This window comes from Melanotaenia boesemani, chromosome 17 (genome assembly GCF_017639745.1).
Source record: "Melanotaenia boesemani isolate fMelBoe1 chromosome 17, fMelBoe1.pri, whole genome shotgun sequence".
NCBI lineage: Eukaryota > Metazoa > Chordata > Actinopteri > Atheriniformes > Melanotaeniidae > Melanotaenia > Melanotaenia boesemani.
Window position 1 is genome coordinate 24,286,020 of NC_055698.1, and position 19,580 is coordinate 24,305,599.

At 38.2% G+C, this 19,580-nt stretch overlaps 1 protein-coding gene across 3 annotated transcripts in view; it reads right to left on the reverse strand.

Annotated features, from left to right (window-relative positions):
• LOC121628201 (glutamate receptor ionotropic, kainate 5-like) overlaps positions 1–19,580 on the reverse strand; it is a 104,458-nt gene that overhangs the window by 80,374 nt on the left and 4,504 nt on the right. For all 3 annotated transcript variants that reach the window (XM_041967162.1, XM_041967163.1, XM_041967161.1), the window contains exons 2-3: positions 6,266–6,430; positions 191–288 (exon numbers count right to left, since the gene is read on the reverse strand). In XM_041967162.1, the coding sequence (XP_041823096.1) occupies positions 191–288; positions 6,266–6,430 (263 nt within the window). The remainder of the gene's footprint in view (positions 1–190; positions 289–6,265; positions 6,431–19,580) is intronic.

A 19,580-nucleotide genomic window follows, 5' to 3' on the forward strand; every position in this document is an offset into this window, starting at 1 on the left:
TGAGAAACTCCTTTATTTGCCATTATGAAGAAGTCATTTTCCATCCTACTGGACGAGCCAAATTTATGACAGATTAAAAATTTATCTGATATCTGGTATAAATGTAGAAAAAACAATTGCGATGTTACTTGAACCATGAACAGGAGATTTTGGCATTTCTGCCCTTAGCTCAGAAGCAGATGTGACTCACCTCCTTTTCACCACAGATGTGACTGATGGTTGACCCAGACGCAGGGCTAGACGCTGGACCGATCACTGAAACCACACCTTTTGGCAGGATCTGACACACTGAGAGAGAAAATTACACAAAAAATGTTTATTATAGGAATTTAATTTACTCTAGATTTCTTTTTTTTATTATTTTTGTAAGACAGGAACATATCGCCCAGGAGTCTCATTTCAATGACCCACTGACGTGACTTAGGTGTAGAGGAAACAAAATAAATGACAGCTCTAATGTTCCAAAAAGAAAATGAAATTAAACTAAGGTCTAATATTTCACTTCAGTTACAACAGCGTGCTGATTCTGCTACTTTTCTTTGTCATTAGTGTCTGATTCTGGACAGGACCTGCTATGTTGTTCACACCAGCTTGCAGTCCTCAAAAAGTTCTTGCGTGAGTAAGTTTTCGACCTGTTTCTCCCAAATGTCACTGCCTCCCATATGAGTCACTAAGAGGTAGATATTGATTAACCAGTGTTTACTTATTTATTAAAGCATCTAAAGCTGCAATGCAAAAAAAAAAAAAAAAAAAAACTAGCAACACTTCTGTGAAATGTTTAAATAAAAATTGATTAACTTTATAAAACTCTGTGGCAATTTGACTCCAGAACACGTACATGCATGTATACACGTGCATACACATTTCTTCTCTCTTCTTTCCTGTTAATACTACCTTCATACATTCTTTTTCTACTCTTGCCATTTCTATGTTAACTGTATTTAAGTGGATCTATGCTTTTACAATGTTTAGCATTTTCTTTTATTTTATATGTATTTATGTGCTTCTTTATTTCATTTTTTTTCTTCGCTTTGCCAGGTTATGTTTGCAAACTATGAGCAAGAACCCAGTGGAGGGAAAAAGAAAATAACCTTGTGTGAACCTCATGTGTATGTTCATGTGTGTTTACTAAACTACAATAACCAGTAAGCACATATTAATTCTACTAGTAGCCTATCCAAGCTGTCCTCTCAAGAGTCAGATTACTCATGGCTAATTTCATGTATTAATCTTTCTCAGTAGAAGACTGGGTAATTTGCTGTTCAAAGGCTGCAAAGGCATTTAATGAGCTTTTTACTTCACAACTATGACATGTTTTGCATCTTTTTTACCAAAAAATATGATTTAATCTTTTGTCTTCAAATATCAGTTTTCTATCAAGATATGTGACATTTTTCTTGGCAACATGTCATCAGTTTGATATTAAATAGTAATCATCATTATCTCTTTCTTTAACCTGAAGTAGTTCTGTGCTCATTTGTCACCATAATAAATATCTCAAATACAAGGCTGTGCCACTCTCCAGCATTGTTACAACATAGGGGTATGATGAGTGTAACAAAAGAAGTGTGAGAGGGAGGCAGGTGGACTTGGATAAGCAATCAGTTTTATTGGAAAAACCAGAAACATACAAAACCTGCAAAGGAGGTAACCAGCTCATGTTGGGGTTAGAGGAACTGCTCAAACAAAACAACAACTGGAGATAATCCTGCTAATTCAGAACTCAGCCGGTGAACCAAAACTCAGAATATCCAGAAGGGAAAAACCAAAAGGATCGGTGCATTAAACAAAGAACTAACTAAAAAGCAGTCCTAGTAATCTATGAACAATGTAAAACAAAAAAAAGTGTTCAAACTGAACTAGCCCAACACATTCTAGCGGTATTCAGTGAAAAAGGAACAAAAAGCTTATCCAAAACAAAGAAACTAAGAGCAGCCAAGAAGGCCGATGTATCTCCACAATAAAAGGGGTTCCAATATTTTGCTAAACCAAAACACAACACGACTATTGTCCCAAAACCAAAGTAAAACAAACCTAATATACTAGGGACTATCAAGGCTAAAGATGCCACCACCAAGACACAGAGCACACAACCACTAAGTAATAAAGCCACCACAAAGTCCGATAAGCCGAGGGTGAAACCATCTGTGTCACAAAGTTCCCCCCCCTGACGGAACACACACAGCCGGCTTTATTTCTGGGGTGCTGGTGATGCAGGGATTGGCTGGGTGGTAACCAATCCAAGGGAAGGAGTCGGAGAACTATCCAGGGTAGCCACTCCGAGCAGGTCGCTGCCAGCTGACATTTGCATATGGAATAGGCCTCAGGTGTCATCCATGAGTGGCAGCTGTAACAAGCATTTGTATTTTTTATATACCTGAGCTATTCTCTTCTCTTCCCTCTTTTCTTTTCTTCTTTTCAGAACACTTTATCTCTATATCAAGCTGTTTATAACAGAGTGTGAAGCCATAGAGCCATGCTGAGTCAGCCACCTTAGGCAGGGTTCCAATGGGGCTTTTGGGGGAGCCTTAAATCCGTGACTTTGCATATTAAATGCACATGCATATCAGTGCATGGCAGCATGGTCAAAAACGAGCTTACTACCAAAACTATTCTGCTACTACTATATGCAGTTTATTCAATCAGAAATATCTTATACAGAGACAGAAAGTTATTTTAACAACCACAAAAAGCATGAAAATGAAGTGGTAACCATTAAAGTGACTCACAGCACACATCACACAAACAATATTGCTCTTCATGGTGCTGAAAGAAATGGAACCGGTTGCCTGTGTCAATTGTAAAATTAAATGTAATAAATTAATACACACACTTTATGAAAATAAAAGTCAATTTATCCTGAAAGTAGTCTCTCAGGTGAATGTATTCAGGGGAGCTTATCTGCTTGTCAGTGGAGTTAAGTTCCCATTTGCTCCCCCATAATTCTACTCTATTCTGAAAGTAAGAACAACACTAGCAAGAAATCAAACAGGAGGGGACATCATAATTAAGTGGTATTCAGACTGCTGTGAGTCCAGCTGGACACAGGTGCTGTCGTGCAGTGCTTGTTTAATTACAAGATCACAATTTCATCACACAATATCATCTTGGGCATAAGTGCACACAGCTTATTCAGTGCTGAGTTGTGCCAAAGAGCTGGACAAATCCTTCTAACTCATTCCGACGAGTAGAAGAGTTAAGCTAAATGCGGAAATTCTCCTTAAACAGGTGAGTCTTTAGCTTGCTCTTAAAAGTGGATTAGGACTCTGTGGATCGGACAGAGTTTGGTAAATCCTTTCACCACCGGGGAACAACAGAGGAAAGGAGTAACTACTGATTTCACGCCATGATGTGGTGGGAGCACTAGGCGTCTTTTACTGGTAGAGCATAATGCACGAGTGAGTGTAGCTCTGGATTAAGGAGTGAAGGTAGACAGGAGCCGTTTTGGTTATTGTTTTGTAAGCCAGCAGCAGTACTTGGATTATGATCCGCGCTGCAACTGAAAGCTAGTGGAGAGCAGCGGAGTAACATGAGCTCTTTTGATCTGGCTGAAGACCAGACATGCTGCTGCATTCTGAATCATCTGCAGAAATTTAACTGAGCATGCAGGCAGGCTTGTCAGTAAGGAGTTGCAGTAGTCAATGCATGAAATGTCCAGAGCCTGGACCAGGAGCTGTTCAGTGTGTTCAGTCAGGTAGGTTCTGATCCTCCTGATGTCGTAGAGAGCAAATAGGCAAGACTGGCCAACCGAGGGAATGTGGAACTTAAAGGTCAGCTAGTTGTTTACCATGACACCGAGATTCTTGGTAGAAGACGTGGGCCCAAGCATGATAGAGTTAAGCTGCACACTTATCTGTGGAGTTAAGGAAGGATTGGGTGGAAAGACAATAACGTCGGTCTTGAACAGATTTAGGTGAAGGTGGCGATCCATCATCCATGTGAAGATATCAAAGAGGTATGCTGATATTGCAACATATACATTCTCATACTTTCTCAGCACCTCAGTCAGCTGTTCATTAAATAAGTCTCATAAAAAGGACTAGTTGGGGAGAGAAAATAGGAGGCAGAACAGGATTTCATTTTTGTTGTTCGGGATGGAGGGGTGATATATAGTAATAATAAAATAATAATAATAATAATAATAATAATAATAATAATAATAATAATAATAATAATAACAATAAGAAGAAGAAGAAGAAGGAGAAGAAGAAGAAGAAGAAGACGAAGAAGAAATTGTCATAAATTGTTAAAAATAATAATCATAAATAACATAACAAATCTAAAATGGATTTGATACCACAAAAAGTATCAAATCTAAATTAATGAAATGTACTATTTATGAGAATAAAAACCACAAACATGCTCAGCGCTTTGGAACTTGATCTACCAACAGCCCATGTGTACATGTGTGCTCTGCTGTGAGAGAAAACCTAAATGCTTGTCCTTTGGGAAGTCGCTTCCTGTGCTGATGGCAGTTCATAATCAATAAACATCAGGAGCAGCTGCTCGCCTGAATGCTGCAAGCTCTTAGGTCACTTTGACCTCGCTTCACACTGACGCTCAACACTCTAAATCAGTAAAATACTGTCACAATCCATCTGTCCTTGCTTCTGTTTGGCTTCTTCAATAATGTCCCGCTTGTCATCTGAAAACAGTTAATTACACACCTAAAACCTGCAATGTGTACAATTAAGTGCATTTAAACAACACTCCCTCTGAGACTATGTAAATCCATCCCCAATTTAGTTTTACAGTCTATGATGATCTGATTTCTGACAGGTTACCTGAAACAGCTACTAGACTATATATATATATATATAATATATATATATATATATATATATATATATAGGACAAGATTGTGAATTTAAAAAAAGAAAAAACATTTTTAATGCCACAAATAATAAAACAAGATTTATACTTCTAAGTCATTAAGATTTTCATCTGATTTGTAGTCACAATAACAGGCCATATCATTGAAATAGTTTTGTGTTTAGATGTCTTGTTTGTACATTTCTTTATTATAGATGTCTGTTTTTTTACTTTATATGTGTTTCATTCGAACTGTGCTTACTGTAAAAGCACCCTATGCTGCTTTTTGATAAAATTAATAAACACGGCATCATTTGGCATCAGAAAAAAGTAAAATCTTAAGTTAAAAGCCATTGTCCAACAAACTATCGCTATCTCCATTCATTCTCCTCCAGCCAGCTTTGGGCTTGCCTTACAGTAATCACTAGAGAATAATGAAATGAAATGAAATGAAAAATACTTTATTAATCCCAAAGGGAAATTCAATAACATATAGAGACAAAGATGTCAAGGCCTCCCTCCAAAGAAAACATCAGTATTTGACATGCTTGGAATGAAAAACTGAGATCCTAAAGACTGATTCATACAACAAGATATTAACTTTCAAAGCATTCAAAAAATAAAAATGGCAACAATACAATCAAAATTAACAAGCATGATGTAGACATAGATGTAAACGTAGATGATCTTAACTATTGTCTTTTTAGAAGACTCTCATCACATGGTGGAACAATTTATTAATAATTTAGAAAAAATTGTGATGTGAATGTAGCTTAAGAGAGTTGTTAGTGGCGTCTTCAAGATTTACAATACAAATTGTCCAATTTCCTTTGCTTTTTTATTGGAACATTAAACTCAGTTTTTCCCATTAGAAATGGTTTGTTTCCTTAACTTTGACCTCTTATGACCCCATGTAACAAATAAATAAACAAAGAAAATAACCTTTAGGTGAACTTATTTACAATTGGGACTTTTTGTTCAAGTAAAAAAAAATATAAATAGGCTTATTTGAAAGTACTTTTCCATAGTTTTTATATTTCTGCATCATACTATGGGAATAGGTATAAGTGACTTACTGTAGTTGTTACATAATGAAAGCAATCATATGTGGTTATGAAACATATTACAGTATTGTAAAGGTTTCTATTGCTACATAATTTCTGTAAAAAAACAATGCATGGCCATCAGCACCTTCAGCTCTCATTGTAACCCTATTTGAAGAGTAGTTTCCTCCTTGTTTTTTAATTGTGGCAATCATATATGTATTTAATGACCATGAAAGATTTACTTGATCCTGCTGCACTGTTGACTGACTGGCTTTGTTTAATAAAGTTTGATGTGTCATTACTCTGAACCACTTCCTGATAAAGTGCTTTACTGAAGGTAACCTTGGCTGGCATGTTTTGGTGGTTAATTACCACCACATGAGGACAAAACGAGGGTGCAGACTTACTGGTATCAGTAGTATCAAACTGGGAATCCTTCTGAAGCTCATAAACATCCACCTCCACTTTTGCTTGGGAGGAACCCTCCATCTGATTGTTGATGTTCTCCCTCGCCAGAGCCAGCGCCAGACGCTCGCCACGACCACATGAAGACTGGTCATCCAAAATGGCAGCTGAAGGACAAAAAAGGGTAAAGAAGAGTGTTTTTAATTATAGTGATGGCCAAATGATACAGGTGAGTTCGCTCCCCTCGTTATGAGCTTATGCTGTGTTTTCATGGGGCAGTGTGTAAACAGAACAGCTGGGTTGCAAAGTGATTATTTGGAAGTAGCTTCTATCTCAATTTGGCATCTGATAGCAAATTTGCCTTCACACCTTCAGAAGGATGTGGAGGATTTAAATATGTCAAAATAATGCACTCAATTAAAAATAAAAAAAAAAAATAAAAATAAAAATAAAATGAAGAAATAACGCATAAAACTTACCAGAAATAAGGTGGGCTTATTTTTGCATGCAATTTTTCATAAAATAGCCCCAAAGGCTGAAATCACAAAAAGTAAAGCAGCAAGACAAAAAATGTACACAAAAAAACAAATAAAACAGTTTCAATAAACAAAGCTGACAGAAACCTATGATACACAACAATGAAGAAATCAGAGTTAATACACTGTAATTCAAAACTCCGTTGAAAGATTAGTGTCCAAAAACCATTAGCATTTTGCTGAGTTATTAATTATCAATTACTCATGTACAGAGACCACTTTCCTAACAAAAGCTTAATTTATGCTCAAATGTTGAGTTGTTAGAGCTGATGTCATAGATGTGAACTGCATGCTGTAGCTTCCCCACATCCTGACAGTCATCTCCCTGTGGCATTTAGCCATGACAATCTACTAATGTAGATTTGTTTAGTTGGATCACAATGCATTGGCTTAAATTGATTATATCTGTAAATTGCCTTGAGATGACTTTGTTGTGACTTGGCGCTTTACCAATAAAGCGGAACAGAATTGAATACTCATCACAACAATGATGCAAAACTTTTGAATTTAAAGAGCAGTTTTTGTCAATCCTGGTTCTCAGCAGATCTGCAATATGAATCATGGCAGGCAAAAGTAGTAATAGGAGAGGGGGGTGTTTGTTTTTTGTAACTACACACCACGAGGACCCACTCCAGGACAGCCTCCAGATGCTGCTCAAACACACGGGGGGGAGTTTGATGGAGGCTGCTGTTGTTTTCTGGCCACATTCTTCCTTGTTTTTCAACCAGTATATTTTCAGCCTGACGTTTCACCCGAAACAGTTGTAGCTTTTTCATTCTTTCCAGAAAAGCGCAGTGTTGAATTTATTAATATTTTTGGAAAAAGACTGTTTTTGTTGGTCCCTTAGCACCATGATGAACTCTTAAAGTAGTGGGGATAAAAGTTAACAACCACATAAGAGCTCATTCCACATTTTCAAAGTCAAAGTTTAAGTCAGATTCATTGTCACGGGACAGAGAATTGAAATTATGGTTCTCTCAAACCTTGGTGCATGAAATACCAGAGTGTAAGCCAATAAACAAAACAAACAAAACATGATAATAAATAGACAAGGCAAATTGCAGTTAATTTGTTTCTAGTTATAGTACAAAAACAGAAGACTGAATTTGCTTATGGTCTGGTTAACGTGATTAAAGTGGCTCTGTTCTTGTTCCTGAGGGTGTCAAACTGAGGGTGTAAAAAGTTCAAGTGTTGATAGGGGGTGTCAGAGTCAAGGGTGTGTGTGTGTGTGTGTGTGTGTGTGTGTGAAAGGGAGGTAGTGTAGGGAGAGAGTTCAGCATCCTGACACCCTGGTAGACAAGGCTGTCCCTCAGTCTGCTGGTCCTGGCCTGCAGGCTCCGCAGTCTCCTTCCTGACGGCAGCAGCCTGAAGAAGCTGTGTGACAGGTGGGTGGGGTCTCTTGCCATGCAGAGTGCTTTACAGGTGAGGCGAGAGGTGTAGGTGTTTTGCAGGGCGGGGAGAGAGGCGTTGACAATGTTCTCAGCTGCTCTCACGATGTGTTGGAGGTTCTTCCTGCAGGACGTGGAGCAGGTGCTGTACCACACAGTGATGCCACTGGTCTCGATGGTGCCTCTGTAGAAGGTGCACATGATGGGGGCTGGGACTCTAGCTTTCCATAGTTTGCGGGGGAAGTAGGGGTGCTGGTTGGCTTTCTTGGCCAGTGATTTGGTGTTGATGGTCCAGGAGAAGTCTCCTGTGACTTGCATACCAAGGAACTTGGTGCTACTCAATCTCTCCACCATAGCACCATTGGTGGTCAGAGGTACATGCTGGGGGTGTGTTCTCCTGAAGTCCACAACAATCTCCTTCTTCTTCTGCACGTTCAGAGAGAGATTGTTGTGTTCACACCACAAGGCCAGGCGGTTCACCTCGCTCCTGTAGTCTATCTCATCATCAGTTTTGATGAGACCCACCACAGTCGTGTCATCTGCAGCAACAATGAGGTTGGAGCTGTGCAACGGTGTTCAGTCGTGGGTCAGAAGTGAAGAGGAGGAGGCTCAGCACATATCCTTGAGGGGCCCCAGTTTTCAGTGTGGTGATGCTGGATGTGTTCCTGCCGACCCAAACTGTCTGTTTCCAGTGTTTGCATTTGTTCTTCAACACTAGTCGTAATTTCAAACCTACACACAACACGGTGTAATCTTGCTGATCAAAGCCAAGCAGATGTGAAAACCCACCAACTCTCTGACTTTTAAATAATTCACATTTTCTTGTCGATCTCAAGAGGCTGCATATTTTTCAATGTGAATGAAGCTCATAATAACTGCATGATAAAAAGATCCACAGGGGTATTTTTGTAGGAGATTCTCTTCCTTTATCCATTCATATCTTTTGTCTTCATAAGTTACGAAAACAAATTCTTGTCTTTAATACTCAAATGTTGTCAGATTAAAAAGAAAACACATCCTTTTAAACACTTGCCATGTACTCATTACTGTTCCTCTCTTTTGTTTTCTATCGCTTTGCCCAATTATTTCTCTGTTGTTTTGCTTCTAATTTCCATTTCCACCAGTCTGTTTGCCATCTTTGCTTTGTTTGTTTTCACAATCTCCTTTATGCCTCTCTTTACCACCTCTGCTTGTGCTTTCATTTCTTTTTCCCAACTCATTTTGTTTGCATCTCAGGTTGGATCATTTGTAAGCGCTAACAAACTCGGCTGGAACTGTATCATAGAGCTTCTCTGTGACTTCCCTTCATGATTCACAGCGGAGCCCGAACACGGCTCTGCTATCAGTACCTCTCATTTTCGCCCTCATGTCTTCCCACGGAGGAAAATTTAACTTTAATAAATGCAGAGATTTAATGTTGGACATAAAAGTTCAGCTCTCCTCAGCTAAGACTTTTTTTTTTTATTTTTTTTTTGCCTGTACTTCTCTGAACCCAGATGGCACAGAGTTTAAATCCCTGTTGCCTTCAACTTGTAAAGCTTCAGAAAGTCTGGCAAGCACTTACATGCACGCTGCCATGGCAACCTGGTCGCCTGGTGGTTTGTAATGGCTCACCTTTCACTCTTCCATTAATACCAGCCAAGGGCTGTGCGCGCACACACGGTTAAATATGACACATGCATACACATACACACAATGGATCATACAATTCTTTCATGTAATTTCTTTCTGGTAAGTAGAGTTCCAGCAAAAAAAGCAGGTGCCACACTTTGACCTTAAGAAGTGATACAATGGGGAAGAAAGGAGAAAGGCTGAATTCGGAGTTCTGTGACTGGGTGTCAGAAGCATTTAAAGTACAAATGCCTTTTAGGGCTTTTACTTCAGATATACAGTAACTCTTTAAAATAACTTCAGAATGTATTTTTGTATTTATAAAGAAAAAAAGAATTTGGAGAAATGAATGTAGAAGAACTGATTGATCAACATTTGGAGCTCATAATCCCTTATTTCTTGCAGCAGGATTTTGGGGATGGATGGATGGATGGATTCATTCATTCATTCATTCATTTATTCATTTATTCATTCATTTTTACCGCAATGTCAGCCTTTTGGCATCTTATTTGAATTTAACCAAAAATTGATTTTGATCATGTTCAGGTGTGTGAATGTTCCTTTTCAGCTGCTTTTCTCTTTTCCAGTACTGGAAAATTAAATTTTGTTCCACTTTAACACCCAAAGCTTTCACCAAAATTTCAAGGTTCATGACTCAGTGGTTGTTAAATATAAAGGACTGCTTGAAAAGGTTTTAGCAACTGAAGGACTCCAGTCATGATGGGAAACTGCCAGCAATCAAATGCAGGTTTGGCTTGCTCTGTGATGGTTTCTTGATGCCAGAATTACCTGCTGTTGTTGCAGGAAACCAAACGTCCGGCAAACGTCAAGAGGCACATTAGTTTTCATAAGATCTTAGCAGCTGCCAGGTGACAAAATAAGTGAAAGGAAGAAGAGATAACCACAAGAATGTGTATTATCAATTTCATAATTGCAGAAGAGTTTAAAAACCTTTCAGATTTTTTTTTTTATTTTATTTTATTCAGCTTAAATATGTGCTAAGAAATTGTGCTAAAGGCCACTTATCTAGTAGTGGCAAGAGTATATGAACAAACAGTATTTCAAGGTGAAATTTGAGTTTTATTGATCAACAGGGTTTCAGTGGGTACCATGTGTTTACTACCAGTGCAGTCATGGCATGATGCACTTGAAGCACTTGTGGAACAACATAATAGTACAAGACTTATGAAAACTAAAGCAAAAGAATTTTGTAAATAAATTTATTGGGATACTCATCAATGAATTACTTAAGTGTGCTACTTATTTTAATTTATATTCTTACTCTGGTAATCATATTAAATATCTCTTATCTTTAATCATTTACTTACTAACAGTGTGCTAGTATGCTTAAGCAACAATGAGACCCTTCATATGGGGTGAGTGAGAAGAACATGTGGGGGCTGATTAGTTTGTCATATTTTGATCCAACAAAGGAAAAGACACGCAGAACACGCAGGAAAAGACCCTAAAAAGAAAGGTATGAAGAAAATGTGTGGAACAGTACCTAATTAATTAGGAAAGTGGGAAATTAGTACCTGCTGTTATGTTTGGTTTTCTACCAATGAGTTGACAAGAGGGCCGAGTTTTCATCAGCAGTGAGACAATCCTTTAATTAGCCTTCACTCGATGGCTATACCGGAAGTACTGCCTCTTCCGCTTAGCCTTCACAATAATACCACAATACACTACACCTGCCTATTTTAATACTGTACATTTTTAAGATTTTCTTCAACAGTTTCTCAAGGTCATCAGTGTGAAAAAGGTTGAAATAATTCACTGTATCCATATTAAAGAATTAGAAGACCATATTTACCTTTCAAAAAAAGTTAAGTTATTAAGAAAATATGTAAAGCTTCACAAAGTTTACAACAATGAACCCAGGATGTCATAATTAGAAAACCACTGAACAATAATAGGGCTTGGCTGCTATGAGAAGGCCATTTTATCAATAGTTTACTAAAGATCATTTTGACAAGGTATAATCTGTTGGAAAAACATTTTATGGAATAAATTAAACTCATGGGAAAATATGGTTTAAATGCCATACTTATGACCTGAATGCAATAGATATATTTATGTTCTGATTGACAATTTCCCACATAAACTGTTATATGGTTACAAATTTTGTTTAATCTGTGAAGGGTGTTATGACATTTCTAAGATGTGAAATAAGAAGACACATTTAACCTTGTAGAAGAACACTGTTCATATTTGTAGTATTTTCAAATTTGTAGGCAGACAAATGAACAAGGCTTATTGTGAGACACATAGAAGAACCTACTATCTTTTACGTGAATTAAACACAGCAATGAAACTGGGATACTCTGTGTGTTTTTAAGTTATAATACATGCTTTTTTTAATTTGTGTGATTGTGAGCATCCGTTTCTCTTTCTGGACAGTCCACCTACAACATCTATTGTTTTTTTGTTTTTTTCCATCCATTTTTTTCGTTGTTCAGACAGTCAGAATTTCTGTTTCTGCTTTTGTCAGAGCTCAACTATTGGTTGTTGATTGTGTTTTGTCACTGTGACTTGTGTTAATATCAAACACGTTTGGTATTGTCGCAGACCCAAGACTAGGAAAAGACTGACATGAAACAGCGCAGATTACCACCCTAAACCTATTGATTGAAAAATCAGCATTTCTTCTTCTACAGTTGTTTCAGGGAAATCAGGAAGCAGCACAATTCTGGCCATGTAAAAATGAATTATTCCGTTCAACTGTATGATGCATGTAATTACGTAAAGATCAAAACTGGATTAACTTTTTCAGGTTTCATGTAAACAGTGCAGGTCTGATTGGGACCGTAACCCAAGTGAAGAAATTGTGCAGATGTAAAACAAAAATTATGTATCCTCCTTCCATTTTTTCTTCATTCATTTGGAAAAATGTTTACTCATGCACAACAGTAAGCTTTACCAGCCAAAACATCCCAGGGGTTTGTGAAAGCGGGTTTGCAGTTGCATGCATTTATCTGTCTGGTAACAGGTTGATGAGTACCTGTCTGATTGAGAACACATTAATCTGCCTGGTCTTTGTTTTACAACTTCTTCATCTGAAGTAGACTGTCAGTCTTTAAAGAAAACAAGAAGAAAAAGAAAAATCTTCTGACTGAAGCATTGCACAGGTTACATGTTTTCTTGAAGTACTGTGGAAGATCATCAGTGTGTGCATAATGCTTTTTTGCTTGTTAAAATTAGACAATGAGGATAACTGCCTTTTTCATACGAAGAAATAACTGTTTGTGAATGAGAAAATCATATTTACATGAGCAATATCTTTAGAAGCTATGTCCTTGTTGTAATGTCTTATTTATGGACAAATTAATCCCCATGTGCAGCAATCTATTCACATGAACACTAATTATCAATCACATGAAAGCAGTTTCATAGTCATGTGGAGAAACAGCTTACAGTAGATGAGATCAGAGACTGTGTCTGTAATTAGAGAATCTTTGTGTTTTTGTGACAGGTCTCATACTGTGTGACTACAACATCTTTTGGGTCAGTAAATCCCTCCACCAATTAGAGTTTTTGGGGAAACTTGTGCATGTGTTATCACTACATATTCTTCAATAACTTTATCTGTAGACAATTATTGACAGACCTTTGTATTATCACACTACAAAGAAGATAAATTATTACACTTGAACTATTTATTCTTAGGTCAAACACTTGTTTCTAAAATAAAAGATTGAAAGTACAACTCACACAGTTTCAAAATACACAGTATATAAGAATACCACAGGAAGTAAGAAAAATTCTGTTTGGTGGATTAGTTATGTGTTGTAAAACTGCTTCCTAGCTATATATTTTTTACAGTTGGAAAGCCTATTTATTTCCCTTTTAAATGGTGCCACATTATAGCGAAAATCCATTTGTGGGATTAGCAGAGAGTTGAGTTTGTTGGACACCAAATCTTTTCTGTCAAGGCCAAACAGCTTATTCTGCTATTGACTGCCATGACTGTCCTTCACTGTCAGGCCCATTTGTGGTGGTTTTGGCTACATATGCACTGGATCCTGGACATGTGAACATAATGTTCACTGATAAGTCCAAATTCTGCTTATGGCAAATGGAACATGGGGTTAAAGTGTGGCAAGGACACAAAAAAACACTTGGTGATTGCTGCATTGTTATGATAAAGGTTTTTGGAGGAGCCAGTGTGATGGTTTGGGGCAACATTACGCTCACAGGAAAATCAAGCTTGTCCTAATTGGAGGCAATCTTGATGCAAAGACATATTGAGATGGAATTCTGCAACCAGTGTCACTCCCATATCTCCACAGTCTGGGGCCATACTCCTCCAAGATGAAAAGGCTCAACCACAGAATTATACTGATCAGAGATTACCTCTAGAATTTGAAAGTGGAATGACTTTCCTGCTGTCCAGAACCTGAACACTGTTGAACCCTTGTGAGATGTGCTGTTCATGCCACAGTGACAAAGACAATCAACTTGGCTGGGCGATGACAAATGCTAGTTGAAATATGGGATGCCATCCCACAGCAGTGTGTGATAAAGCTGGTGGCAAGCATTAGGAGAAGGTGCCATGCTGTTGTGTAGGTCTCCTTCACATACGTCCGAGGCCTATGTTTGTTAAATGAATAAATTATGTTGCCAATATGTCCAATTTAATAAAAACAAAAAACAAGGTGAATAGAAGAATACGCTGTTTGGCACTGACTGAAGAGATTTGGCAAATAACCTCTGCATCAATGTGAAGAAGACCAAGGAGATGGTGGTGGACTTCAGGAAGGATAAGCGCCCTACTCCTCCCCTGCACATCGGAGGAGTAGCTGTGGAGGTGGTCTCCAGCTACAGGTACCTGGGTGTGCACATAACCGAGGACCTCACCTGGAACACCAACACTTCCCAGCTGGTCAGGAAAGCACACCAGCGCCTCTACTTCCTTAGGAAGCTGCGGCGAGCCGGACTAGGGAGCGCTGTCCTGAGGAGCTTCTACCGCTGCGCGGTGGAGAGCGTCCTCTGCACCTGCATCACTGTGTGGCACGGCAACTGCACCGCCGCTGAGAGGAGGGCTCTGCAGAGGGTGGTAAAGGCTGCACAGAGGACTATGGGGAGCAGCCTTCCCACCACCTCAGACCTCTAAACAGCACGATGCAGGGGGAGGGCCCTCCGCATCATGAAGGACTCCACCCATCCAGCACATGGACTTTTCCAACCCCTCCCCTCAGGCAGGCGGCTGAGATGCATAAGGAGCAAGACCACCAGGTTCAGGAACAGCTTCTTCCCTGAAGCTGTCAGACTGCTGAACTCTTGCCATGCCCTGTAGACCCCACCCTACTTCCCCACCTCTGAACACCAGCCCAAACCCTGCTGCCCTGCCCCCACCCCCCCCATCCCCACCCCAACTGAATCCACCCCCCACCCCCACCCCACCCCCCCCTCCGACAAACAGACCTGCACTGCAAACACTTTACTCCCCCCAGGGGAGTTCCTGTCCACATGTTTACATGTTTACCTGCTGTCCATATAAGTGCAATATCATTAATATTAATATCAGAAATGTTATACTTTGGACTACCACTACCTCATGCACATACATACTTGCACATATTTATCTAGGCTGCACATGCAAACTGGGCTCTTTAGTGTTTACTGTTATTTTTATTTAAAAAATTTTGCTGTTTATATTCTATTGTATTTAGCTTATATTCTATTTATATTTAGCCTATATTTCTACTTTTTTTTCATGTCTTATTTTATTTCACTTATTGCCCTCCTTCTTATGGCTCAAACCGGGACCTCAGTTCTAATTTCGTACCATAAACATGTAAATGTGAGCTGGTATGACAATAAAGTTCCTTGAATCCTTGAATCCTTGAATCCTTGAAATAGCTTTTGGGTGCAACCCACATACTCAACTCACCCCACAAATGCATTTTTCTTACCAATGTGACACCATTTAAAAGGAACATAAATGGGCTTTTTAACATTGTTTTATTGCAGAGAAGCATTGTTACCAAAAAGAAATATTTCATCAAACACAACTGTACCTATTTTTTGCTAAGCTTATATGTGTAACCAACCATCCAATTGGGTTTAATTTCGTGTTCACCCATTTTTAAGTCTTGGGGTTTACTTGAGAACAAGTTTCGTTTCATCACCCTCAATTCCAAAGCAAAGTGATTTAAACAAAGTAGAACACAATCCCATGACTCTTTCAGTCAAGACCATCTCAGATAGGTTCTCCAGTGGACTCCATGGCATATTACAGCTGCTCGTGTTTTAGTGTCCATCCTTTGTCCTTATGTCTACTATGGCAGCACAATCTTTAAGATCAAAAGAAAGTGGAAACAAACTCTTCCTTGTCTTTCAGAATTAGAAATCAAGTCAGGATCATAAATATTACACCAATGATTAATTTTTCTGCATCATAAGTGTCCTTCAGCTGCTGCTAAAAACTTCCATGAATTATTTCAGGCAGTGCAATCAGTCACCCTGAAGGAATCGTTTAGCTCATGTTCACTGTTAGATATCTCCAAACCACAGAGGAGCCAGTGTGTAAATGGTAGTTTGTCACTCCATGATGGTTGTAAGATTTGGGCTTTAAATAAACAAACACTTTTCCCACTTTGGATAGCAGGTTTTTTTTTTTTGTTTTTTTTGTTTTTTTTTTATGATTTATGGAGTAAATTCTTATTTCAAACCCTGAGCTTCAGATGTTGGAATGTTAATTTGATACAGCAACTTTGATTGTAATGTATTTTTTTAAGTATTTCATGTTAAACCAAAGTTACACATTAGTTTTTTATTATTACAATCAATCCTCAGAGCAACACATCTAATAACTGTTAAGCCATCGTATTGTGGGTAACAGCCCAATGAATGGCATCCCTTCCACTGAAGCCACAGCTCTACCTGTTTGAAAACTAATTAAGATTTAATACAAATCTATGACAGGGCTCAAACTCAGCAGGATAATAAGATACAATAAGAAATAACAGCTTGGATGCCACAACTCCAACCTTGTTTACCTGCAAGACCAAGTGATTCTTCAGGGAGTCATCTTCCCAACCCATCATATTGCTCCACGTAAATAAATAAATAAATAAATAAAAATATGTGAAATCATGGTTGGGGGGAAAAAAAATCAATATGTCTGTAAAAACATGAACTTACTCTGATGTACACTCAATAACACAAGTGCAAAGTTATCTTGTTTGCCTCTGAAAGAAAACCAGCCACTAGAGGGTTGCAGCAGTGCTGTGATCCCAACTGCAAGTCACCGATGTGATTTGTTGTTTTTATTTTCCCTTTTGTCTTGTCTCATTGAATCAGTCGACCTACCTACGGTCCCCCGAGTCAACACTTCCTCTTTCATATAAAATAATGTCAACTACAAGAGTTCACAGATGGAGTGTGACAAGAAAACAGGTTAGTCAATTTTTTGTAAAGATACACTGGATGCAGGAGTTACATTAAATTACACTGCAGACCCTCTTTCTCCTTAATTAAAGAAGATTTTTCCTTCTGTCCCAGGTTAAACCCAGAGTGTGCCACACTGATGCACACTATCTTGTTTCAAGAAGGTGGGAGGACAGGTATTTTCTCAACAGGGTAAAGAAAAAAGCTTAAACTGCAAAATTTCATGTTAAATTTGAATGTGGCTTCTTTCACTCTTGAAAGGTAGTCAACAGAGCTCTCAGGAGACAATACGGAGAAAATACAAGGAGGAATGAAAACAACAAAAAAACACCAAATTTCTACCTATTTTTCTTTCAGAGCAGGTCTGTTTTCTCTCAGTCCCCATCTTCCAAATATCTTCCTATGGATTTAGTTCCTTGTCTGTAAACTGCAGCTATAATTAAGTAGCTATTATACACATAATGGTACATGGGGTTATCCACTATTGGATTTAGCTACTGAGTTTAGCGAAAGTCAGCAGTTTTGTGGTTGCTAGTCATTGCAATCTAATTCAGTAAATCAATGATCCCAAATATTTTAGTCTATTAATGATTAATGGTAAAACAGAAATAAGGTTTTAATTAGGTCTGTCAAAAGCAATGCACTAACGGCAGTAACTAATTTATGTAATTCATCTAAGTTCAAAACTACTGTAACAACCAAACCAGAAATCTGGGAGTAGTCATGGACTCCGACCTGAATTTTAATAGTTATTTTAAGACAATAGTGAAGGCAGCCTATTATCACTTAAACAACATATCGAGGACTGAAGGAATGTTGACTCAGCAGGATTTAGAAAACTTGTCCATGCATTTATCTTTAGTAGGCTGAACTACTGTAAGGCTGTCTTCACAACTCTCCCTAAAAAGTCCATCAGACAGCTGCAATTAGACCAGACCGATGCCGCTCGAGTCCTCACTAAGACCAAGAAAGTAGATCATATAACTCCAGTCCTCAGATATTTACACTGCCTTCCTGTCTGTCAAAGAACTGACTTCAAAATCCTGCTGTTAGTTTACAAATCACTGAATGCTTCTGGTTATTTATGAATCAACCAGATCACCCAGGTCATCAGGGTCAGGTCTACTTTCTGTTCCCAGAGTCAGAACTAAACGTGGAGAGGCGGCGTTCAGCTTTTATGGTCCTCACATGTGGAAAAAACTCCCAGAAAACTGCAGGTCTGCTGAAACTCTCAGCAGTTTCAAATCAGGGTTAAAACTTTTCTATTAGCTGCCTTTTATCATAACAGCTGTTAAATTCCCCACCCTGGAACTTTATTTCTTACATTTTATCTATTTTATTTTAGCTTTTTTTTCTTTCTGTTTTTATTTCATTTCTTTTATTTCTTTTAAAGTCTGTTTTAATGCACTTGTTATTGCTTCCCGCACCCCTGTGTAATATGTTAAATGTTTGATGTAAAGCACTTAATTGTCTTGTACATGAAATTTCCTACACAAATAAATTTGCCTCATCTGATTAATTGTGTTAAAATCGTTTATGCATTTAACGCATCAAATCAAATTTTATTTATAGAGCACTTTTCATGCACAAAGCAACACAAGTGCTGTACATAAAAACAAGTTATGCATATTGAAAACAAAATTTAAAAGCCTTCACACATCAAACAAGAAAAAATATTTATAGAAAACTGTATATATATGAATATACGTCCCCACAAATTTAAAAAATCAAACCTGCGCCCTTAATCAGTCACACTGAGCGCGTGGGACTGCTGATTCATGCTTGTTGCTTTGACATGTTAAAGTTTCAGGCTCTCTTAGGGATGATAAGAAATCAAGCCTGGTCCTCTCTATCACACTTCTTGACTTTTCAGACATTTGATTGTTACCCGTTAATGAGCAGCAAGATGGACATCAGTACTTTTCATATTGCTGATAACCAACAACAGAGTGAATCTCTTTCTCTCTGATGAAGCATTAAACAAATGTAAACCATAAAATTTTAGGGTAAAATTGTTGCTTGATGTGTGTTTGGACTGCGTGTGTGTGTGGTCACAGTGACCTAAAGTATTAGATACTGTGCAAACAGCGATAGTGTCTGAACACTAGTGAAGCTCTTGAAGAGGACTCTGCAGTCTTATCTTCATACTCCCCCTCTTCCTCCTTCATTTGCTCTGAGTGCTGTGCTTTCTAGGAAGATATTGAGCTCTACCTCCACATCTCTTCATCTAGACTCCAAGAAGTACAATGTGAAACATCTTGTAGAGCAAAGATGAAAGCTGAAATTACAGAAACTCTGATTCAACAAGAGCTTTGGCGATGTCATGCAGACAGCCGTGTTGTTGCAAAATCTGCTTTGAGACAGATTTTTCTCTGACAGCATGTGAAAAT